The sequence below is a fragment of the Carcharodon carcharias genome, chromosome 25 (assembly GCF_017639515.1).
Source record: "Carcharodon carcharias isolate sCarCar2 chromosome 25, sCarCar2.pri, whole genome shotgun sequence".
Classification (NCBI taxonomy): Eukaryota; Metazoa; Chordata; class Chondrichthyes; order Lamniformes; family Lamnidae; genus Carcharodon; species Carcharodon carcharias.
In genome coordinates, this window is record NC_054491.1 from 26,139,930 (window position 1) to 26,165,442 (window position 25,513).

At 43.5% G+C, this 25,513-nt stretch overlaps 1 protein-coding gene across 3 annotated transcripts in view; it reads left to right on the forward strand.

Annotated features, from left to right (window-relative positions):
• bud13 (BUD13 homolog) overlaps positions 1 to 12,044 on the forward strand; it is a 29,283-nt gene extending 17,239 nt beyond the window's left edge. For 2 of the 3 annotated variants that reach the window (XM_041174540.1, XM_041174542.1), the window contains exons 6-10: positions 478 to 592; positions 2,750 to 2,888; positions 3,386 to 3,570; positions 4,412 to 4,502; positions 9,431 to 12,044. In XM_041174540.1, coding sequence (XP_041030474.1) covers positions 478 to 592; positions 2,750 to 2,888; positions 3,386 to 3,570; positions 4,412 to 4,502; positions 9,431 to 9,524 — 624 coding nt within the window. In that variant the 3' untranslated portion in view covers positions 9,525 to 12,044. The remainder of the gene's footprint in view (positions 1 to 477; positions 593 to 2,749; positions 2,889 to 3,385; positions 3,571 to 4,411; positions 4,503 to 9,430) is intronic. The other variant, XM_041174541.1, reaches the window with a different exon arrangement.
• The last annotated feature ends 13,469 nt before the right edge of the window (positions 12,045 to 25,513 follow it).

Genomic DNA, 25,513 nt, shown 5'->3' on the forward strand with positions numbered 1-25,513 from the left:
GTTCGGCCCGAGAGAGAAACACATGGAATGTCTCAAGGCCCATCCTGCTGTAGTGCTCAGACAAGATGCTATTGTTCTTCAAGGTTGCAGTACTTTTCTCTTAGGCCTAAGCATTTAATTCAATTTCTCCATTAACCCTTTTAGTACTAAGTGGGTTCCCTATTTATCTAGGCCACCACAGGATACGGTGATAGATGAGATGAAGGGGGGATGGTGGGGGAGGCTCATGTGGAGCAAAAACATTGGCTCAAAGCCATCAGGCCAAATGTGCTGTAATTAATCTATATTTTTATAGGGTAGACGAAAAGATCTGAAAGAATTTAAGATCAAGTCAACTATGCTATGATGTTGCCATGTTAGTCTCAATTTCATTCAAATTTCTGGTTTATGTTCATAACTTGCAAGTGAGTACAAATCAGCACAGAGCTCGATTAGTGAAATCCTGATGAATTGACAATTTCTTTAAATGTGCTTCAGCCACAAGTGAATGAGATGCTATCGGGGGGTCAGGCTGGTCTGATATCAGCAGAAGTTCTGAGGAAAGAGAAAGAGGACCGGAGGCAAAGACAGCGAGCAGCAGAGCGTGTGGCAGGTATGAAGACAGCTCGAGGCCATTCCCGCAGGCGCATGTTACACTGTTCGTTGTGATTGTTCCCCCGATGATGCTATCTCTCTCGGCCTCGCTATCTGTACCACCCCCCCCGCCCCCCAACATATATATTCTTCACGTTTGAAGCTCAACAGTAATAGCTGGATATTTAACCATGAAGGGCATCACGATGGGCATCAGCAAAGAGCCTGATTCTGCCCCTTACCTAATGCACTTAATCGGCAGGGGACAAGAGCAGACCCTTTACTGGTCAAGCCAAGTGATACAGACTGATTGTTGCTTCTATAGTCCTGCCTTACCTGAGAGCACAGACTGGGGGAGAGAGCTTGGGACCCCCTGGTTTGTACGATTCAGTAATAAATATGTGCCACCCAATAACCCTGCTGCTTTGCTATTGTTAAATGTAATACTCTCCCCACCACCCCACACAAGCACCTGCTCCCTGTGTGCAGCTTTGGAACCATAGAAAGCAATCACCCAGGTAATGGCAGGAATTAGCGAAGAAAGTGATCTGACACCCTGCGACTATTCTCACAGGAGTTGAAGAATGCAAAGAGATTTAACAAAGGATTTTAAACTGCAGAAGCATTCAGGTAGTGAATGGAGAAAGTGTTTGTCTTCTGGTCAGGAAGTCAGTGATGAGGGGTCATTTGTTTAAAATCACCACTTAAAGCCAGAGGAGAAAGAGGCTAATGCAGCTTACAGGATCCTGGGCTTTATAAATTGAGACAGAGTACAAAAACAAGATTATCCTACACTTGAATAATAAGTCCGGTTTTTTCTCCTGTTGCATCGGTTCTTTTATCAATCACCTTAAATTGCTGTACTCTGGCCCTCAACCTTTCTGCCAGTGGGAACAATTTCTCTCTGTCTACTCAGTCCAGACCCCTCATGCCAGTTCTGGGCACCACACCTTGGGAAGGATTTGAAGGCATTGGAGAGAGTGCAGTATGGCATTGAGATAGAAGGTCAGCCATGATCATATTGAATGACAGAGCAGGCTCGAAAGGCCAAGTGACCCACTCCTGCTCCTACTTTCTTCGTTTTTAAAAGATTCACGAGATTGGTTCCGGGCATGAGGCACATCAGTTAGGTAGTTCTCCTTGGAGAAGAGAAGGTTGAGAAGAGATTTGATAGAGGTGTGCAAAATTGTGAGGGGTCTGGATTGAGTAGACAGAGATAAATTGTTCCCACTGGCAGAAGGGTTGAGGACCAGAGTACAGCAATTTAAGGTGATTGATAAAAGAACCGATGGCAACAGGAGAAAAAGCTTTTTTACAAAGTGAGTGCACTACCCAAGAGTGTGGTGGAGGCAGATTCAATCCTGGTTTTCAAAAGAGAATTGGAAAATTATCTGAAGAGAAAAAATTTCCATGGCTAGAGGGAAAAAGTGGGGGACAAGTCTAGCCGAGTTGCTGTTGTAGAAAGCCGCATGTCATCGATGGGCCAAATGGCCTCCTGTAAACATTCTAAGAAAGGGAGGTAGAAAACATTTGTTTACACATAGGGCTGTTGGTGGTGAAATACTTTGCCACAGAGTGAAGCAGAAACCATCCTGTCTTTTATGGGAAAATTGGATAAATGCTTTCAAGCTAAATGAGGGAAAACGCCTCAAATCCAAATACCTGTGAAGGAATGATGTGTTTCATGGGGAGACCTGAAAGGAAGGAGCGAAGAAGGTATTTTAGAAAAGGATTACTGGGAAAAGGCTTGGATTTTTCTCGGGCAAGTTAAATTTGAGATAACGAAGAAAGTGCATCGTTGTTGGAAGTATAGTTGGTCAGTCCCACCTCCCAGAGTTGCATCTGACTATCCATTATTTCTTTCACACTGCAGTCACTGCTGTGGTGAAATGTCAACAAACCCTCCCCCTTATGCTTCCTGACATACCCCGACTAAGGAGAGCAGTGGACAGCTGTGTCTGTGTCCCTCACCAGCTAGATGTTAGGAACTGTCTGGAGGAGCCTGGGCTAACTCTGCACATGCCTTCCATTTCCTGTGGAACTGACCCACTGCTGCTCTCTGCTCCCATCCTTATTGCAATGTTAGAGGATGTGAAATTCCCTCATAATGAGGGTTTTAGATATTGGGCAGTAATTATCACCTGATGATGCCTGAGATCTTTTTCCTTTTTTAAAGATGATTCCAGAAATGCCACCACTGTCTTCCGAGACAAATCAGGGAAAAAGAGGGACTTGGACCAGGAGCGAATTGAGCACAAGAAGAAGGAAGAGGAGAAAGCAGCAAAACAAGAAAAATATGCCCAGTGGGGCAAAGGGTGAGAGTGAGAGAACATTAATAATTTGCAGCATCAGCACCGCATGGGGCAGAGGGGCTCTGGCAAGGTTTAACTGGTACAATCCTGTTACACTGGACTAAGCATCACCACAACAGATGGCGTTTGCCTATTCCAACTCCTTACTTCACTGGTTTGGCTTTCCCTCTATCTTCCTCTCTGTAAACATTTTCTTTTCTCTCTTTATCATTCTGCTTTCTCACATTTTACCCCATTTCCCCCCCTCGTTTCTTCCCTGTCATCCCGTCACATTTTGTTTGGCTGCATTTCCTTCTTGCCCCTCTCTCCCATTCCCATCCTTACTCTTTTTTTTGTTCGTTCAGGGGATGTGGACTTTGCTGGCTAAGCCAGCATTTATTTTCCTTACCCTGCTTTAGCTTCCTCATTCTCCCCCTTTCCCTCAATCTCCCTTCTCACCCCTTTCCCATCTTTAATGCTCTCTCCAACTTCCCTCATTCACTCTGCAACCTCTATTACAGGGTGGCTCAGGAGGAGCAACAGAGAAAGAACGTCATTGATGCTCTTCATGAGATGCAGAAACCACTTGCCCGACACATTGACGATGAAGACCTGGATCGCTTCCTCCGTGAGAAAGAGAGAGATGGAGACCCCATGGCTGGGCTGATCAGGAAGAAGAAGGAAAAAGAGGCGAAGAATAAAAATGGTGAGTTTAAACATTGTGAAATGAAGGGTCCCAATATACTGGAGGAGCTTAGACATGGTACTGACTGAGTGTACAGGGAGTGTCTAGACGTGGTACTGTCTGAGGTTAAGAGCTGTGTTTAGACATGGTACTGTCTGAGGTTAAGGCGGGGATGGGCTGTGTTTGAACATGGTACTGTCTGAGGTTAAGGCGGGGGTGGGCTGTGTTTAGACATGGTACTGTCTGAGGTTAAGGCGGGGGTGGGCTGTGTTTAGACATGGCACTGTTTGAGGTTAAGGCGGGGGTGGGCTCTGTTTAGACATAGTACTGTCTGAGATTAAGGCGGGGGTGGGGTGTGTTTAGACATGGCACTGTCTGAGGTTAAAGCGGGGGTGGGCTGTGTTTAGACATGGTACTGTACAAGGTTAAGGCAGGGGTGGGCTGTGTTTAGAAATGGTACTGTCTGAGGTTAGGGTAGGGGTGGGCTGTGTTTAGACGTGGTACTGTCTGAGGTTAGGGTAGGGGTGGGCTGTGTTTAGACGTGGTACTGTCTGAGATTAAGGCGGGGGTGGGCTGTGTTTAGACATGGTACTGTCTGAGGTTAGGGTAGGGTGGGCTGTGTTTAGACGTGGTACTGTCTGAGGTTAGGGTAGTGGTGGGCTGTGTTTAGACATGGTACTGTCTGAGGTTAGGGTAGGGGTGGGCTGTGTTTAGACATGGTACTGTCTGAGGTTAGGGTAGGGGTAGGCTGTGTTTAGACGTGGTACTGTCTGAGGTTAAGGCAGGGTGTATTTAGACATGGCACTGTCTGAGGGTACTGAGGAAAGTTTGTTTCAAGCTTGGTTGAATCTGTGTCTATTTGCTTTCGCAGAGAAGCCGATGTATAGTGGCCCTGCACCCCCTCCAAATAGGTTTAACCTCTACCCTGGTTACCGCTGGGATGGAGTGGACAGGTAAAAATACAACATCAACTTTTTAAAAATAAGTGATATCTTGCAGTTGGAACAAATAATTGTATTGCACCAAAATAGATGATTAAATAAGTTGCTGGACTCTTTATGGACTGTATCTGTTGGCATTGCTGGATCAATGGCTGATGGAATCAGAAGCTGCTGAAGGGCCTGAATGCAGCTGGAAGGTACTGACTTTAAATGTAATGATTAAACTGCAAAGATCTACAGAAGTGAAAGAAATAGCAGGGGACCTGAAGCTAAAAGGGTAAATGGAGTTGAGATGCAGATCAGCCATGTACTAATTCAATCTTGGAATACAATAGAGTGACTAAATGATCTCTTACAGTTGCTAGAAATGGAAAGAGTGAATGAGAGAGAGAGAGAGAGAGAGAGATCGACTTAGATAAATAGAGGGAGTACTCTTGCAACTATGGCAGGAGAGCTGGTCCACAGGAGCTGTATGTGGCTATAAACAGCAAAGCAAAAAGCTTTTCTATTGCAGCCTGCCTGAAGGGCAGCTCAAGTCTGAATAGGGCTATCAGGAATACAGTATCCCTGCTTCAGTCCGTACAGGGCTATCAGGAATACAGTATCACTGCTTCAGTCTGTGACGGCTATCAGGAATACAGTATCCCTGCTTCAGTCCGTACAGGGCTATCAGGAATACAGTATCCCTGCTTCAGTCCGTACAGGGCTATCAGGAATACAGTATCCCTGCTTCAGTCCGTACAGGGCTATCAGGAATACAGTATCCCTGCTTCAGTCTGTGACGGCTATCAGGAATACAGTATCCCTGCTTCAGTCCGTACAGGGCTATCAGGAAAACAGTATCCCTGCTTCAGTCCGTACAGGGCTATCAGGAATACAGTATCACTGCTTCAGTCCGTACAGGGCTATCAGGAATACAGTATCCCTGCTTCAGTCCATACAGGGCTATCAGGAATACAGTATCCCTGCTTCAGTCCATACAGGGCTATCAGGAATACAGTATCCCTGCTTCAGTCCATACAGGGCTATCAGGAATACAGTATCACTGCTTCAGTCCATACAGGGCTATCAGGAATACAGTATCCCTGCTGTAATTCTGCAAAAGGCTTGAAAATATCTTTGTGGTCACTATCGCTCACGGTGAACTCTGAGCTGGAAGATTTGAGATTAAATCCTAGTTTCTGGAGGGGATGATGAGGAGACAGTGTATGGTCTGAGTACAGTTTTCAACCTGTCACTGAGACATTTAATTTCATGTACCACCAATAATTTGTACGTGGGGTTGGGGGGATGGGGGAAAGTGGTTGCTGCATCCTTGCTAGTCCCACTGAAGCTCAATCAAACACACTGTCTGTTCATTCAGCAACTCAGTTACCTGTGGAATAAGCCCATCCTAACCTCTTGATCTCGGCAAAGGGTCATTCGGAAACACATATGTGGATTTGGTCAGTGATGTCCCACAGTTTCAGTCAATTTAACACCCCAGTAAGCGGCCTATTTCCAGGTTGCAGCAGTACACCTATCTGCCACATGGATAAATGGTTTGAACACATCAAATCAGAAGCTGAAATCTCTGGGTAATCTCATTCAAGTTTATGGTGCGCCTACAACAGAAACTGCCTCTATCAGTAACTGCATTACTAAATCTAAAAAAACCTGAGATTATAATTAATGTGTAATGAGCCAGATTTGACTAACAGTCATCAGATGTGTGAACAGTCAGTAGTGAACTTAACATGATCAAGTTCAAAGTACTGCTTGAAAGGGAGAAATGTGAAGCAGCTACTAAGATTTGAGGTTTAGGTAAAGCTGACTTCAGTGTAATGACACACAGACTGTCCACAGTAAACTGGACAAACCTGTTAATGGGTGAAAAAAACAACTGAAGATCAGTGGGAATTGTTCATAATAGAATTTGGAGCAATACCAAATACTTTATATCCCTAAAGGGCAAGATCGACTAAAGAGGTAAGAGACAACATAAAGATGCAAAGAGCAGCCAAAGTTGACAAACAGTGAGAGCTACAGAAAGGGAATTTGAAAAGACAGTTGCAGTGGATATCAAAATCAGCAGAAAAAAGTCTACAATATATTAGGAGCAATGTGGACCCCTTGATAACGGATAATGATGATCTTGTAAATGTAAGTAAGGAAGTGGTGGACTGCTTGAATAATTACTTTACGTCAGTATTTACAGTGGAGCACCAGAATAGCATGTGGCCATCCCAAGTAAACTAATATTCAATTGGGGAATAGTGACTTACCAAAATTAACCTAAACACAATAACAATGATGAAAAGAATAATGGCAAATCCCCAAGACCTGGTGGTTTCCATCGCAATGTTTTAAATGAACGTTGCATGTGTCCTGACTATAATCTTCCAAACTTCTCTCAATTCGGAAACCATTCCTGTAGGTTGGGAAACTTCACATGTCACTACTGCACTATTTAAGGAAGGTGAGCAAGGGAAACCAGCAAGATAGGACAGTTAGCCTATCATCTGTTGTCGGAAAATCACTCCATTCTTAAAGATTGGGTGAATTAACACATTTTTGAAAGTTTTCCACTGAACGGATAGAGCCAGCATGGATTTGAAATAGGTAGATCATGCCTGGTGAACCTGTTTGAATTTATTGAAGAGATGACTAAAGTAGTGGACAAGGGGAGTGTCTATGGATGATTTTGTGTGGACTTCCAGAAGGCATTTGATAAAATTCCCTATTAGAGACTGTTAACATGGAATTGAAGCCCATTGAATTGAAAGCAAGCGATTAACCTGTTAGGAATTTGGTTAAGTGGCAGAGACAGAGTTAGGATCATGGACAGGTACTCTCATTGGCAGATGTGGCTAGCGGTGTCTGTCAATGGCCTCAACTATTCATTGTATTTAGGAAGTGACAGATACAGGTTTGCGGATGACACAAATGTGGGCAGCATTTTAGACAGAAGCATAAAGCTATCGAGAGAAATTATTGTAATGGGCAAAATTGTAGCAAATGGATTTCGGTTATAAGGAAATTTGGACCTAAAAAGGATAGAACAGGGTACTTTCTAAATGGTAAAAAGGTGGAAACGGTGAAGGAAAGGGTGAACAATTATACTTTGGGGGTGGGAGGGCATGAAATAATCATTAAAATGCCGTGGACAGCTAGAGAAAAAAATCTAAGATGAATGGAATGCTGGCCTTTATACCTAGCAGACTGGGATACCGGGAGGTAGAAATCATGCTTCAGGTATACAAAGCTGGGGTTAGACCACACCCGGAGTTACTGTGAGCACTTCTGGGCACCACACCTTGGAAAGAATATACTTGCCTTGGACGGAGAGGATGCCAAGGATTAAATTGTTAGGAGAGATTACTCAAACTATGTTTATGTTACCTGGAAATGAGGGAGTAAGGATCACAGAATCACACAGTGCAGAAGAGGCCCTTCGGCCCATCAAGTCTGCAGCAACATGTGAGAAACACCTGACCTACCTACCTAATCCCATTTACCAGCACTTGGCCCATAGCCTTGAATGTCATGATGTGCCAAGTGCTCATGCAGCACATTCTAGACCATCACCACCCTCTGGGTAAAAAGTTTTTTCCTCACATCCCTCCTAAACCTCCTGCCCCTCACCTTAAGGGGTGATTTGATTGAAGTTTTCAAAATAGAAATGGGAACAGATGGGGTAGATTTGGAGAAACCTATTTCTGTTGGTTACTGTGTTTAGGGCTAAGAGGCATAGTCTAAAAATTAGACCCAAAGTGAAATGAGGAAACACTAAAGATGGTAGAAATTTGGAACTGACTTCCCAAAAATGGCAATTAGTGTCAGATCAGTTATTAATTTTAAATCTGAAGTCGATAACACCTTTGGCTAACAAAATTTCAGGGATATGGGGTGAAGGTGGGTATGTAGAATTAGATTATAGATTAGCCGTTATCTCCCTGAACAACAGAGAGCTTGATGGGCTGAATAGTCTCCTCCTATCCATATGTTTGAATACTGTAGTATAGCGAGAGCTTTACTCTGTAACTAGCCCCATGTTGTATCTGTCCTGGGAGTGTTTGATGGGGACAGTATAAAGGGAGCTTTACTCTGTTTCTAAACCCGTGCTGTACCTGCCCTGGGAGTGTTTGATGGGGACAGTGTAGGGGGAGCTTTACTCTGTATCTAACCCCGTGCTGTACCTGTCCTGGGAGTGTTTGATGGGGACAGTGTAAAGGGAGCTTTACTCTGTATCTGATCACGTGCTGTACCTGTCCTGGGAGTGTTTGATGGGGACAGTGTAGGGGGAGCTTTACTCTGTATCTAACCCCGTGCTGTACCTGTCCTGGGAGTGTTTGATGGGGACAGTGTAGGGGGAGCTTTACTCTGTATCTAACCCCGTGCTGTACCTGCCCTGGGAGTGTTTGATGGGGACAGTGTAGGGGGAGCTTTACTCTGTATCTAACCCCGTGCTGTACCTGTCCTGGGAGTGTTTGATGGGGACAGTGTAAAGGGAGCTTTACTCTGTATCTGATCACGTGCTGTACCTGTCCTGGGAGTGTTTGATGGGGACAGTGTAGGGGGAGCTTTACTCTGTATCTAACCCCGTGCTGTACCTGTCCTGGGAGTGTTTGATGGGGACAGTGTAAAGGGAGCTTTACTCTGTATCTGATCACGTGCTGTACCTGTCCTGGGAGTGTTTGATGGGGACAGTGTAAAGGGAGCTTTACTCTGTTTCTAACTCCGTGCTGTACCTGTCCTGGGAGTGTTTGATGGGGACAATGTAAAGGGAGCTTTACTGTGTACGGAAACCATGTATATTTGGAAACCTGGTATCTAAAATGTATTCTCTGCCACTGATCTTGATGACAAAAATAACCCAGTTATAGAAGTGACATATATTCACTCGATATATCACAGTTAAAGGTACTGCACCAACAAGAGAATGTTTTTTAAACTTGCAGGTCGAATGGATTTGAACAGAAGCGGTATGCCAGACTGGCGGATAAGAAGGCAGTGCAGGAGATAGCATACAAATGGAGTGTAGAGGATATGTAATCTGCTGAAGGAGATTCCTGTCCCTGCACACATCTTGAATCTCTGTGGACAATGTGATGAACAAAAACTTCACTGCAAGTGGTTTCCTTAACCCTATGGGGTCTAAATATCTGGGGACAATCGAGAAGCTGAAAATCTTTTTATTCCTGTTAATATTTTGTTATTTTTGAATATAAAGTTTGTACTGTGTGGTTACAGGCTATTGGGGACAGTCTGTCTTGTGAATTGTTATCTTGGTGATTTGTCATCCAGACCGACTGTGTCTATGGCTCTTAACTGGCGATTGGGCTATTCCTGTCATTCCCCCATTCAATACTTTACTGACATTGTTTCCAAATTTGAGTTTATTTTTGGATTTATCTAAATTCATTTATTTTTGAACCTTTCACAGCTGAAAATCTGGATGCTTTAACACACATTGAGCTGTCATTGTATTGAAAGCTGTGATCAGTTTTTCTATAACATGTAGAAATGAATCAGTAAAGATGTTTTCCAGAAATATTTTGAGAAATGGGGGACTTTAGGGTGCCCGCTGTCTTTAATTGCAACCTCACTTGTTGCGCCATCACTAAGGACACCCATTTCTACTTCCATAGTATGGTCCCTGCCTCAGCTCATCTGTTGCTGAAGTCTTCATCTTTGATTTTTAACGCCAGGCATGATTATTTTAATACCTCCCATCTTCCATAAACTTAATATCATCCAAAACTCTGCTGTCGAAATCTCACCAAATTCCGTTCACCTATCCACCACTGGGCTCACTGATCTACATTGGTTCCCAGTTATTCAACGCCTCGATTTTAAATTCTCCCTGTTGTTTTCAAATCCTTTCATAGGCTCGCTGTTCACTATGTCTGTAACATACTCCAGCAGATAACCCTACACCTGTTCCTCAGGTTGTGCCTCCTTGTGCTTTCTCGATTTTAATCGCTCCATCATAGGCAGCTGTGTGTTCATTTGCCTGGGCCCTAAGCTCTGGAATTCCCTTCCTAAACCCCTCTCTTTACAGCCCTTTCCCCCTCTATGATGCTCCTTAAAACCTATTCCATTGACCCCAGAGGTCAGTATTGGGCCCACTGTTTTCTTGATCTATGTTAATGACACCATGCCTTGGGTGTGCAGAGCACGTTTTAAAAATCTGCAGACAACACAACTTGGAACTATTATGAACTGAGAGAAACATGGTAATATACTTCAGGAAGATATAGATAGGCTAGTCTTCCTTAGACACAGGGGTGGTGCCAGAGGACTGGAGAATTGTGAATGTTACACCCTTGTTCTTAAAGGAGTGCAAGGATAAAGCCGGCAACTACAGACCAGTCAGTTTGACTTTAGTAGTAGGGAACCTTCTGGAAACTCTTGTTCGGGGAAAAATCAATCGTCGCTTAGACAAGTGCAAGATAATTATAGAAAGCCAGCATGGATTCATTAAGGGAAAATCATGTTTAACTAACTTGCCTTAGTTTTTTTTTGAGGAGATAACAAAGAAGGTTGATAAAGGAAACACTGTTGATATGGTGTATATGGATTTTCAAAAAGCATTTGATACAGTGCCATACAATAGACTTGTGAACAAAATTCTAGTCACGGAATAAAAGGGAGAGTACACTTGGATAAGAAATTGGCTGAGTGATAGGAAACAATGATTAGTGGTTAATGGATGTTTTTCAGGTTGGAGGGAGGTTTATAGTGGAGTTCCCTAGGAGTTAGAGTTGGAACTCTTGCTCTTCCTGATATATATTAATGACCTAGACTGTGGTGTTGAGAGCACAATTTTGAAATTTGCAGATGACATGAAGATTGGGAACGTTGTCAACTGTGATGTGGGTAGTCTTGAACTGGAGGATTGTTGAATTGGGCAGTCAAGTGGTGGATGAAGTTCAAAGCAAAGAAGTGTGAGGTGATTCTTTTTGGCAGGAAGAATATGGAGGGACAGTTTAAAGTAAAGGGAGAAACTCTAAAGGAGGTGCAGGAACAGAGGGACCTCGGTGTCTATGTACATAAGCCATTGAAGACAGCAGCGCATGTTCAGAGAGTGGTTAATAAAGCGCATAATATCTTAGGCTTTACTAATAGGGGCATTGAAAACAAGAGTAAGGAGGTCATGTTAAACTTGTTGCTGTTACAAAGAGCCAACATGGACACAGCAGCCCAAATGTTGTCCTCCTGAGCTTTAATGTCTATGGTTGTATCTGTCCCATTATCCATTAGTAGTTTGTTGTCTTGTCAAATTTTGTTCGATGCTACTCCCATGAATCTCCTTGGTAAATTTTACTATGCTGATGGTGCTATATAAATGCAAATTGTTGTAGTGTGTGAGGCCATTCTGTCTATACCTGGTATGACTAACCCCTCCATTCAGCTGCTATAGCCACCCCCCCTGCACACTCCTGATCACGGTGGGATTCTGTGGAAGTGAGCGCACCCCCCCCCGTCAATACATTTTATTGCAAACTGGATTTTTTGTGATTTAGAAAGCAATTTCTGGAGGAGAATTTTGAATACACAAGCTTAAGAATCTCCGTACTGTATTCCTTGACACTGCACGTTGAAGTAGGTGAATCGTGTCCATGAATGTTGCTAGTGGGTTTTTTTGGTAATCGGGTGAGATGCTCATGTTAATCCTAGCAGTATAGAGGCCTGTCTAACAACGCAATGACATTCTGGTAACGCAGGAAGGCACTGGGCTATGTAAGGAGCAGATCTTCCTCCTTAGAACCTCAAGGGGAAGCAGCAGTGTAAACAGCCACCACTTGAATGTTCATTCTCTGTATAAGTGGTCCCTCTAAACCAGTGGTAGAGTCCACTGGCCAGAAGCCACACCACAGTTTGAATTTTCACACCTGTTCTGCCAGGGCCACTTGACTCCTGACCTCATTGGTCCAAACATGGACTAAAGAGCTGAATTTCAGAGGTGAGAGTAATTGTCCTTAGCATCAAAGCAGCATTCGACTGAGTGTGGTACCAAGGAGCATTGGCAAAATTGACATCAATGGAGATCTGGAATAATAACTAGCACAAAGGCAAATGGCCAATCATCTTAGTCTCAAGACATCGCTGCCGGAGTTCCTAAGGGTAGTGTCCTCGGCCCAACCATCTACAGCTGCTTCATTAATGACCTTCCCTCAATCATAAGGTCAGAAGTTGGGGATGTTTGCTGATGATTTGTAATGTTTAGTACCGTTCATAACTCCTTTGCCAGTTGAAGCATTCTGTGCATATGCAGCAAGATCTGGACAACATTTAGGCTTGGGCTGATAAGTGGCAAATTCGCACCACATAAGTACCAGGCATTACCACATCCAAGAAGAGAAAATATAACCACCTCTCCTTGGCAATACTATCACTGAATCCCCCATCATCAACGTCCTGCAGGTTACCGTCGACCAGAAATTTAACTGGACCAGCCTATAAATCCTGGACCTCGCCAGATGATTTAGGGAGATTGTCTAGGCAGTGACCTCAATGCCTGCAGCAACAGTTTTGACTGTTTACAAGAAGAGACCATTCAGCCCCTAAAGCCTTTTCTACCATTAAATTAAATCATGGCTGATCTTGACTCCATCTGCTTGCTTTGGTCACTCAGGGACAAAGGCTCTAATTGTTTCTTTGAGTGATGGAGTAGACTTAGCCTGTATTCCCTGGAGTTTAGAGTAATGTGTAGTAATTAATTGAAGCATATAAGACACTGTTAGTGTTGGAGGTACTTTGTCAATAATAGCAGATAAACTTCAACAGGAACATTAGACAAAACTAACTCTTATCAAGTCCGATTGAAGGTAGATACGAAAACCGGATTCTGCTTATGTCCTTAAAATACAGTGAAGGCATTGTAAGAATTTTCAGGGTAACACCGACAGTCCTCTTGATAAATTAGATTCACTTCTCCACCATGTGTCTCATCCCTGCTTGAGCAGATTTAACACCATTCACTTCAGAAACCTTCCCTGGTAACATATTCCACAACTCAATTGGGTCAAGAAGTGTAGGCTTCCCCCCTCCCCCATACTCCCAAATATTCGAGTTCTTGTAGTTTGAATGATTGGCTGGTCTTGCCCAAAGAAAGACAGTGTCAGACCCAGCAAATATCTAACCTATCCAAACATTTCATTTTGTGAGACAGCATCCTGACGAGGGGTAATTAAATATATCAGCTATTTCACTGAATTCTGCAACTGGAACTGCAAGGTCACGACAGTAATGGGGTGCTTCAGTCGATGAGTATTCAGGCACTGGGTAATTTTAGGATTCAGTCAAAGAGTGGCCTTGGAAATTAAATAGCGAGGGGAAAAAAAACCATTTTGAACAATGCAAAATGGTAGTAAATGGTTTTAATTAATCATCAGTGAGTGAGCTCACCAACCTGGAGCATCACAGTGAAACAGCAAGTATATAATATAAAGAATCTCAATACCAAATATATTGATTAATCAGCTCTAAATCAACAGGTGCAGTGTGTCAGAAGTTACAGGCAGCACCAACAAATATCCACAAGATGAAAGTCCTGAATAAATGGCATCCATCATCCTCAATAGGAAATAACTGGATTCAGCTGGCAAACATCACTGAAAATGCCAGCATTGATTGCCCATCCCCATTACCTGATAAAGGTGGTGGTCGACGCACCAAAGTCTGCAGGTGAAGGTACTCTTAAGTACTTACAGGGTAGGGAATTCCAGACATTGACCCAGTGATGATGACCTAAGGCAGATGGCTGTCTTATCTTTTTAGTTTTTTTGAATAGGCGCTGGTGGATTGAAAGGTGCTTTGGTGCTTCACATTGCTGTATTATGACGACTCCAGTTGGGACACACTGGCTCTCGTTGTGGTATCATTATGTGGTGACGGACACGGGTCTAGAGCGGATCTTCATACCCTTGAGGTGCTGGTGAAGTAGGTAGGCTTGCAATCTGCACATGGGGAGGTGGGGTGGACTGGGAAAGTGGAAGAGATTCACTATTCAAGATTTTATAGGCATTTTCATAAGAACATAGAATAGATACATCATAGAATGATACAGTACATACCATTCAATCCATCATGTGCAAACTCTGAAAAAGCTATCAGTCCCACTCCATTATCCTTTTCCCTAAATCCCTGAAAATTTAATCTTTAGAAAGTTAATACTGAATCCGCTTCCACCTCTCGAGCAAGACATTCTAGATCATCTCAATTTGTTATGTAATAAAATTCCCATCTGCCCTCTGTTTTGTACCAATTACAATAATTCTGTGTCCCCTGTTTACCAACCATCCTACCAATGGAAATAGTTTCTCCTTATTTATTCTATCAAAACCATTCATGATTTTGAACATCTCTAACAAATCTCCTCTTAACCTTATCTGTTCTGAGGAGAGCAATCCCAGCTTCTCATCTCTCTCCATATAACTGAAGTCCCTCATACCATTCTAGTAAATCTCTACACTCTCTCAAAGCTCTAACATGCTTCCTAAAGTAAGGTATACTGAATTGGCCACAATAGTCCAGCTATGGTCAAACTAATGTTTTATGAAGGTTCAGTGCACTTTCCTTGCTTTTGAATCCTAGGCCTCTACTTATAAAGCCCAGGATCCCATATTTTTTTCTGTAATTAGTCCCTTTGTACTGATTCCTTACATGAGTATTTATCACCCAGTTTTACACACATTATGCCACCTCAGTAATTTCAAAGGATTTCATGAACAATGGACAATATTGGAGCGAAGTAGCTGTTTTGTAGGCAAATGAGACATGCTGCACGCCGGGGCTTCCACAAACATCTGAGCTTTCTGCTAATTGAGAAGACTGTTGGCTGGGACAAGAGGAGAATTCCCTGGGTTTCAATGATTGCTATTGGATCTATAATATCCAAATAGATAAGCTGAACAAGACTTAAACCCAGTCTGATCAGAGACGAATACTCCCAGTTGAACCAAAGATTCCAATTCTCAGTGGCATACTATGGAAAGTTTGGAAGTTGTAAATTGACTGGAAGAACAATAATAGTTTAATCGTTCTGTACCCAGGACGAAGATGGTCACACTTTAATGGACAAGTGTGAACCTGAAGTAAACAAAGTGCAGCTGCTATCACCGATTACCGGAACACTTAAAAGCTCTTTCTTTCTGTGCCAGCCAAGAAAAAAACAATTTCGACTAATCCCAATTTCCAGCTCTTGGTCTGTAGCCCTGTAGGTTATGGCATCTTAAGTACATAACCAAGATTTTTTTTTAATGTAATGAGGGTTTCTATCACCCTTTCAAGCAATGAGCACCAGAGTCCCACCATTTCTGGGTGAAAATGATTACTTATCTTCCCTCTAATCATCCTTTCAGTACCATATCCTAAGAAGGCAATGGCAACCATGAACTGCCATTGAATTGGTCCATGATTATGCTTGGCAAAGTACTGAGGTGGTTTGCCATTGCCAACTGCAGTATGGCTGGCCAGGAAACTCTCCTGCTCTTACTGTGTGCCATCAGCTGTATTGAAAGGATTTGGAGCCTGGTAATCAACCTGTTTGGTCACATTATGCACACACCTTCCCTGGCCATCAAGCCCTGGAATGGGACTTGAACCTGGAGCTTCTGGCCCAGAGGTCGAGAGGCTGCCATAAGCCCACCCCTAATCCCGCTAATAACTTTAACTTTGTGCCCCTGATCTGGACCTCTGCTCATGGAAATAGGTCCTTCCTATTTAGGCCTCAATTTTATACATTTCAATGAAATCTCTCTTCAGCCTCCTCTGTTCCAAATAAATCAGTGTATCTGATCTTTCCTCATCACTAAAATATTCAATTCCTGACAACATCCTCATAAATCTCCTCTGTACACACTCTAGTGTGTTCACATCCTTCCTATAATGCAGTGTTCAGAACTGTAGACAGTACTCTTGCTGTGGCCTAACTAGTGTTTTATGCACTTCTAGGTAACCTCCCTGCTTTGACTAATAAAAGAAAGTATTCCCTTATATATCTGCCCAGTTACCTTCAGGAATTTGTGGACATGCACTCTAAGGTCCCTCTATTCCTCTACATTTCTCAGAAACCTCCCTTTTCTGTGCATTCCCTTGCCTTGTTTGTCTTTCCCAAATACATTATCTCTCACTTTTCCGGATTGAATTCATTTGCCACTTTACTGTCCATTGATATCGTGCAGTCTACAGTTTTATTCCTCACTATCAACCACAAGGCCAATTATTTTGCATTGTCTGCAAACTTCTGAACCTGCCCCCTATATTTAAGTCCAACTCATTGAAATACACCACAAAGAGCAAGGGACACAGTCCTGAGCCCTGCAGAACCCCACTGGAAACAGCCATCCCATTTCAAAAACTAGTCCTTTGCTTTGAGTCAATCTTAGATCCAATTTACCATTTTTTAAATTATTCATTCATGGAATGTGGGCATCGCCAGCTAGACCAGCATTTATTGCACATCCCTGGTTGCTCTTGAGAAGGTGATGGTGAGCTGCCTTCTTGAACCGCTGCAGTCCATGTGGTGTAGGTGCACCCACAGTGCTGTTAGGGAGGAAGTTCCAGGATTTTGACCCAGCGACAGTGAAGGAACAGCGATACATTCCCAAGTCAGGATGGTGAGTGGCTTGGAGGGGAACTTCCAGGTGGTAGTGTTCCCATCTATCTGCTGCCCTTTTCCTCAGAAATGGTAGTCAGTTCGGAAGGTGCTGTCTAAGGAGCCTTGGTGAATCCCTGCAGTGCATCTTGTAGATGGTACACACTGCTGCTACTGTGTGTTTGTGGTGGAGGGAGTGAATGTTTGTGGATGGGGTGCCAATCAAGCGGAGCTGCTTTGTCCTGGATGGTGTTGAGCTTCTTGAGTGTTGCTCATCCAGGCAAGTGGGGAGTATTCCATCACACTCCTGACTTGTGCCTTGTAGATGGTGGACAGGCTTTGGGGAGGCAGGAGGTGAGTTACTTGCCACAAGATTCCCAGCCTCTGACCTGCTCTTGTAGCTACAGTATTTATATGGCTGGTCCAGTTCAGTTTCTGTTCAATGGTAACCCCCAGGATGTTGATAGTGGGGGACTCAGTGATGGTAATCATGGGGTAATGGTTAGATTCTCTCTTGTTGGAGGTAGTCATCGCATGGCACTTGTGTGGCACGAATGTTACTTGTCACTTGTCAGCCCAAGCCTGGATATTGTCCAGGTCTTGCTGCATTTGTACATGGACAGCTTCAGTATCGGAGGAGTCATGAATGATGCTGAACATTGTGCAATCATCAGTAAACATCCCCATTTCTGACCTTATGATGGAAGGAAGGTCATTGATGAAGCAGCTGAAGATGGTTGGAGCTAAGACACTACCCTGAGGAACTCCTGCAGTGATATCCTGGAGCTGAGATGACTGACATCCAACAACAACAACCATCTTCCTTTGTGCTAGGTATGACTCCAACCAGCAGAGATTTTTCCCCGATTCCCATGGACTCCAGTTTTGCTAGGGCTCCTTGATGTCAAGGGCAATCACTCTCACCTCACGAGTTCAGCTCTTTTTGTCCATGTTCGAACCAAGGCTGCAATGAGGTCAGGAGTGGGGGTGACCCTGGCGGAACCCAAATTGAACATTAGTGAGCAGGTTATTGCTAAGTAATTGCAACTTGATAGCACATGTTTATGACCCTTCCATTACTTTGCTGATTATCGAGAGTAGACTCTAATGGGGCACTAATTAGCCGGGTTGGATTTGTCCCACTTTTTACGTTTAGGACATAATTGTGCAATTTTCCACCTTGACAAGTGGATGCCAGTGTTGTAGCTGTACTGGAACAGCTTGGCTAGGGGTGCAGCAAGTTTGGGGCACAAATCTTCAGTACTATTGCTGGAATTATGTCAGTGCCCATGGACTTGGCAGTAACCAATGCCTTCAGCTGTTTCATGGAGTGAATTGAATTGACTGAATACTGGCATCTGTGATGCTGGGGACCTCCGGAGGAGGCCGAGATGAATCATCCACTCGGCACTTCTGGCTGAAGATGGTTGTGATCAGCCTTGTCTTTTGCACTGATGTGCTGGGCTCCCCCATCATTGAGGATGGGGATATATATGGAGCCTTCTCCTCCAATGAGTTATTTAATTGTCCATCACCATTCATGACTGGATGTGGCAGGCTGCAGAGCTTGGATCTGATCTATTGGTTGTGGAATCGCTTAGCCCTGTCTGTCACTTGCTGCTTATACTGGTTGGCATGCAAGTAGTCCTGTGATGTAGCTTCATCAGGTTGCCACCTTGTTTTTAGGTATGCCTGGTGCTGCTCCTGGCATGCCTTCCTGCACTCTTCATTGAATCAGGGAGACCTAGGTAGATTCTTGGTAAGCAAGGGAGTGAAAGGTTATCGGGGGTAAATAGGAATGTGGAGATCAGCCATGATCTTATTGAATGGCAGAGCAGAATTGAGGGGCCGAGTGCCCTATTCCACCTAATTCGTATGTTGTGGGACCCTGTCAAAAGCATTATTAAAATCCACATAGATTATGACAAATGTTACTTCCTCAAAAAGTTCAATAAGTCATTCAGACATGACGTTCCCTTAACAAATCCGTGCATCTATGGAACTGAGGTGAGAACAGCAAGTACCGTGGTAAATGCGCCAAGTTGCTGGTGTAGCCTTGTTGCCTGGAAACTTCCCTCTGGATGGTGGCACTGCCCTTTTGCTGGCCAGCTGAACCCATTGGCTTGCAGTAATCTTTCAGAGTGAAATCTTGTTTGGTGATTGTTGTATTTTCAATCTTTCCCTGTTAACAGAAGTACTGACATTAGAGTTATATCCTCAGCGGGGATGGTAACATGGTGCTTATATTATTAGACTAGTAATCCAGAGGGCAGGATTAATGATCTAGAGACATAAGTTCAAAACCACCATAACATATGGGAAATTTAAATTCAATTCATTTATTAAATCTAGAATTAAAAATCCAGTATCAGTAATGGTGAACATGTAACAAACTATCTGGTTCACTAATGTCCTTTAGGGAAGGAAATTCGCTGTCCTTACCCGGTCTGATGTATATGTGACGCCCGATCCACAATGTGGTTGTATGAAATTTTTTTTTTGTTATTCGTCCCTTTAATCTGGGCATCACGGCTAGGCCAGCATTTAATGCCCATCCCTAATTGCCCTTGTTACTCAGTTGTTCAAGAAGGTGGTTGACCACAACCTCCTGAAAGGCACTTATATATATCATATATATCATATATCACAATATATCATAGTCTTGCCAGTAATGCCCATATCATAAAGCTTAAAAAAAAAAGCAGAATGAATTTTAAACAAAATCACCAATTTTCTAAAGGACCACGTTCCAATCAGAAATTGTTTTGAGATAACAGCATAGAGGACGGCACAACAGGGACACTGGTCAAAAATCGATAATCTCACACAAGGCTAAGGAATGTCTCCTGTGGCAAATGTAAATGTATCATTGGTGTAGTAGGAGATAATTTCCTGATGTGGGAATCAAGACCCAATTGTTCAATATAGAGGGAGCTTTACTCTGTATCTAACCTTGTGCTGTACCTGTCCTGTGAGTGTTTGATGGGGACGGTGTAGAGGGAGCTTTACTCTGTATCTAACCCCGTGCTGTAGCTGTCCTGGGAGTGTTTGATGGGGACAGTGTAGGGGGAGCTTTACTCACTATCTAAACCACGTGGCTGCTTACTGGAGGAGGTACGTAGGCTCCATCATGAGGGCCGCCATGGCGCACCCTGGTCTTTGTCTCCCAGGACTTGAAGGAGTTTTTTATAGGCTATTCCACCATAAAATTTGCCACCACAAGGACTCTGCATTGTCTTGCGGTTTAGTGAACAGTGTCAATGATACATAAGCTGAGGGGGAGATAAAGTACAGAAAGTTATACTGCATTCGCCAAAGAAACATTGTTGTGCAGAGTGAGGAAGGAAGTGGACTGTCAGTAACTGCCACTGAATTGTCAAAGAGGAACTGGAGAAATACCTGGGAATGGAGGTGACAATGAGCTGATTAAATATGTGAAAGGATGTGAAAATCCCTGCACACTTAATGCTGTGAGAGAGGGAAGATCATTGCTGCTGTGTAAGAAGAGACTGTTCAATATTGACATCCATCATAAGGATTGTTTTATGGATGTACTGGGGTTAACTGAGTGGGATAAAGTCCATGACCAGGGAGATTGTATGTGGAATATAGGAGTGACATTTATGGGCAGAATGACCTTTCCTCGATGCAGGATTTCTGAATTTTGCTTAGTAAATCTGTGCAGGATACCATTGGTTTACAATTTCCAAATGAGTGAATTCAGGGACTGGCAGGACAGGGCAAAAGTCTATGATCAATCTCGAAGGTAGCAGGAACTGAAGGAAAAATACTAGAATTCATCCTCCCTGGAGAAGATCTGATGGAATACAGGTCCTGAAACCTGTGCAAAGGCCAGCACATGAAATCGTTAGACATGAAAGCAGCAGACTTCAGGACCTTCCTATGTAACCTACCTGAAGTTCCCCAAGAACATGTTGTCTTATCACAATCCTTTCTGGCTGAAACCCACCTCTGGGATGTGTTTGAATTCAGGTTCCAGAGATTGAAGATTGTGGTTCATGTCCTGCAGGAAGTGTAACCCGCCATCCTTACCCTGTTAGGACTACATGTGACTCCAGGCCTGCACTCTGAACTGGGTTGATTGAGAGGAGTTACCTTTGTCACTGTGTCGGTATCAATGGTCCCTTCTCTTTCTGACAGCACCTCCCTGAATGTGGCTGGATTAGGACGAGGGTATAGACTAGTGTCCCAGCCAATGTATGATTCTCTCTGAGTTGTGCTGAATTCCGCACTGTGGAGAGACAAGAAAACATGTGTTGAGTTGAGTTAAGGACGTCAGGTCTGTTGCCTTCCTACAACAACAACTTGTATTTACATAGCATCTTTAGCTTAGAAGTACATTCCACGACAATTCAAAAGAAGTAGGCCATCATGTCACTCTACACACCCTGCCAATTTCAGGGAAATTTGCCTGCAACTTCCTAAGGCAATAGAGCAAACTCCATAAGGTGAGGTATCACGCACAGTGTGACTTAACTAACCTCTCCCCTCCCACATGTCCCATTGATGTCAGGGACACAGCACTGGAACAGATCACCTCTGCCATAAGGTTGCACATTCCAACCCCTCAGATCTGTGCAAGGTGACACTTTTCACCCCAGTTCCTGGGTTCACCCCCCTCACTGGTCAAAAGTTAATTCATCACCATCATTCTGGAATACTCAGGAAAAAAAATAGGACCAGGAGCAGACCATATGGTTCCTTGAGCCTATTCCACCATTCAATATGATCATGGCTGACCTTTGGCTCAACTCCACCTTCCTGGCCACTCTCCATGTTCCTCGATTCACCGAGAGACCAAAATTCTGTCTGTCCATCTCAGACTTAAATATACTCAACAATGGAGCATTCATAAACTTTGCGGAAGAGAATTCTATAGATTCACAACCCTTTAAGCGAGAATTAGCACCTTCATGAGCCGAGGGGACCCTTACCCAAGGAGCGTCAGCACATTTGGGTGGAGGTGGTGAGCAGGACCTATACCCTAGTGAGAGTCAACACCTTCAGGAGGGGAGGGGATCCATAGCCCTGACTGTGGGAAAAGGACAATTAATTAAAACAGTAAGTGCTGGAAATACTCCACAGGTTTGTTTTAGGTCGATAACTTTTCTGGGAAAAGTTAGATAAAATACTGATGCTGGAAATCTGAAACAAAAACAGAAAATGCTGGAAAACCTCAGCAGGCCTATGGAGAGGGAAAAAGCAGTTATCATTTCGAGTCCTTATGACTCTTTAGAAATGGTTTTGAACAAGTGAAAAGGTGGACAAAGAACAAAGGAAAGTCTGTTAGAGGGTAGAAGGCAGGAAAGGTTAAATAGCCATAGGAGATGATCATGGGACATGTAAATAAACAATAGCTGTGTCTTGAGGAGGTGTAAATGGCAGAATCCTGAATAGTTGTCCTCCGAGAGCAAAGGAAAAGCAAACAAAATGGGGCCAGATGTTACAATGCAAAATTGTTGAACTTAGCATTAAGTTCAGAAGGTGTAAAGTGTCCATCTAAAAGGTGAGGTGCAGTTCCTTGAGTTTACACCGAGTTTCATTGGAACAGGGTAGGAGGTCAAGGAAAGAGAGGTCAGTGGGAGCAAGGCAGAGAATTAAAATGACAAGTGACTGGAATCTTGTGGTCATGCTTGTGGAATGAACAGAAGTGTTCTGTTATTCAGTCACCCAGTCTGTGATTGGTTTCCCCAGTGTTGAGGAGACCACATTGTGAGCAGTGAATACAATATACCAAATTGAAAGGAGTACAAGTAAATTGCTGTTTCACCTGCATTAAGATCATAAGAAATAGGAGCAGGAGTAGGCCATTCAGCCCATCGAGTCTGCTCCACCATTCAAATCATGGCCGATCTGATTGTGGTCTTAACTTCACTTTCCTGCCTGTCTCCCATAACCCTTGACTGTCTTGTCAAAAATCTGTCTAACTCAGCTTTGAATATATTCAATGACCCTGACCCAGTCTCCACTGCTCTCTGGAGAAGAGAATTCCAAAGACTAACATCCCCCTGAGAAGAAATTCCTCATCTCAGTCTTAAATAGGAGACCCCTTTTTTTAAACTGTGCCCGCTGTCAGGTCCCCTCAGAATCCTATGTTTCAATAAAATCACCTCTTGTTCTTCTAAACTCCAAGAGTAAAAGATCCAACGTGTCCAAGCTTTCCACATAAGACAATCCCTTCATCCCAGGAATCAGCCTGATGAATCTTCTCTAAACTGGTCCAGGTGCAGTCTCACCAATGCCCTGTACAGTTGTAGCAAGATTTCCCTACTCTTGTACTCCATCCCCCTTGCACGAAAGGCCAACATTCCATTTGCCTTCCTCATTACCTGCATGTTAACTTTTTGTGGTTCATGTACAAAAACACCCAGATCCCTCTGTACCACAGCATTCTGCAGTCTCTCTCAATTTAAATCATATTCTGCTTCTCTATTCTTCCTACGAAAGTGGACAACCCCATATTATATTCCATCTGTTATGACCCACTCCCAGGTGAGGTTCCCCAAAGTTGTTGATCCAGGCGAGACCCCTCAATTTGTCACCATCTGGCTGGGAGACCCCCAAATTGTTATGGCCCAGGTGAGGAGGGATGAACTGGATCCCTGTCTTTATTCAGTTCCCCCCTTCCCCTCCCCCTTGCCCCCCTTTGTTGGTCACAACAAGATTTAATCTAAAAAGGATCCCTTTCGTGGATATATTTTTTCCCCAGACCCAATCATTCTGGTTTTGAAGGATCCAATTTAATCAGACTTTCTTGAGTTAAAGGTAAGAGTAAGTTTGTTAACTACTAAAGGCAAGAAAGTATAAAACACATGCATATACAGTCATACAGGTTAACAGAATTTAGCTTGAACTAAGTGAATATGTATTAAAAAAAGGTACACAGAACAGTTCTTGATTTGTGATTGAGTGTTATGATTAGAGATTCCAGTAGAATTGACTCCAGGAGACAAATAGTCGTTTTAGAGGTTCCAGTAGTGTTGACTTCAGTAGATGAATAGTTGGTTTTGAGGTTCTCGTAGTGCTGAATTAGGTAGAGGAAGAGAGATCAGGTTACCTTCAAAATGGGGTGGTGTGTGGCTGTTACTTCTGAGTCAAACTTCCAGCACTTGCTCTCTTAGAACACCCACCAACAGACAGACCCCGGGGTAGCTTCTCAGCTCACTTTTAACCCCTTCTTTATATATTCCAAGTGGGAAGAGAATTCCCAAATCTGCCTAAGCTTTGCTCACAGGATTTCTTGATGAGATGATACTCCTCTCCCATTATGTCCTACTGTATCTATTGGAGGGAGCAATAAGTTTCAGGATGTCTTTAGAAGTACCTTGTCTGGCAACAGGGTGGGGTTCCATTACCTCTTAGGTAGTCACCCTGTAGCATTCCAGCCAGTGGCTTGTGGGCATGTTTTAAAAACCCAGGTCTTTTTAAAGTCCAGTATTTCCAGATACAATTTGGTGTTTTTCCTTCATTATCATGACACTTCCCCTCCTTCCCAGAATGAAAGATTTATTCTCATTTCATTACAAAAAAAGGGGGGGAGGGGGAAAAACTTAACAACAAAACATTCATACACATTCATTCTTTTAGCAATGGCCAGTTTATCCTTTGCAGTCCTGACTGGCCTCCTTTAAGTTCTGGACAGGGTATCCACAATCACATTTGATTTCCCAGGAATGTGGGTGATTTTTAGGTGGTGCAGCTGGAGAAACAAACTCCAATGGAATAACCTGGCATCCTGTGTCATAAACATTTTCACAAAAGTTAACGGATTGTGGTATCGTGGTCGGTATAGATGATGGTCTCTCTGTACCCATTTTGGACATGTATCTCAAAGTGTCTGAGGGCCAGTAATAAACAGAGGGTTTCCTTCTCTGCAATGGAGTACCATTTCTGGTGCTTGTTGAGCTTGTTAAGAGAAGTACCTGATTGGTTTCTCTACTCCAGATTTGTCCCCCTATAAGAGAACAGTCCCTACCCCGATGTCACTTGCATCAATGGCTACTTTAAATGCCTGATCAAAGTCTGGAGCTGCAAGCACGGACTCGCCTATTAGAATGGCCTTCAGCTTTTCAAAGGCTGGCTGGCATTTCTCGGTCCATACTACCTCTGCTTTTTTCTGTAGTAGGTCTGTCAGCAGGGAGGCTACTGTGTTTAAGTTTGGGACGAACTTGCAGTAGAACGCACACATCCCCAAGAACCTCATGATTTCCCATTTTGTGGTGGGAATGGGGAACTGAGCTATGGCTAGTTCTTTGGCAGCATCTGTCCTTGACCTATTACATGTCCTGGACAGGTCATTTTAGCCTTAGCGAACTTGCTCTTTGTGAGGTTGACCAGTAGGTCAGCCGACTGTACTCTCAGGAAGAGAGCTTCCAGTTGATCTACGTGGTTTCCCCCGGTGTTGCTGTACACTGGGAGG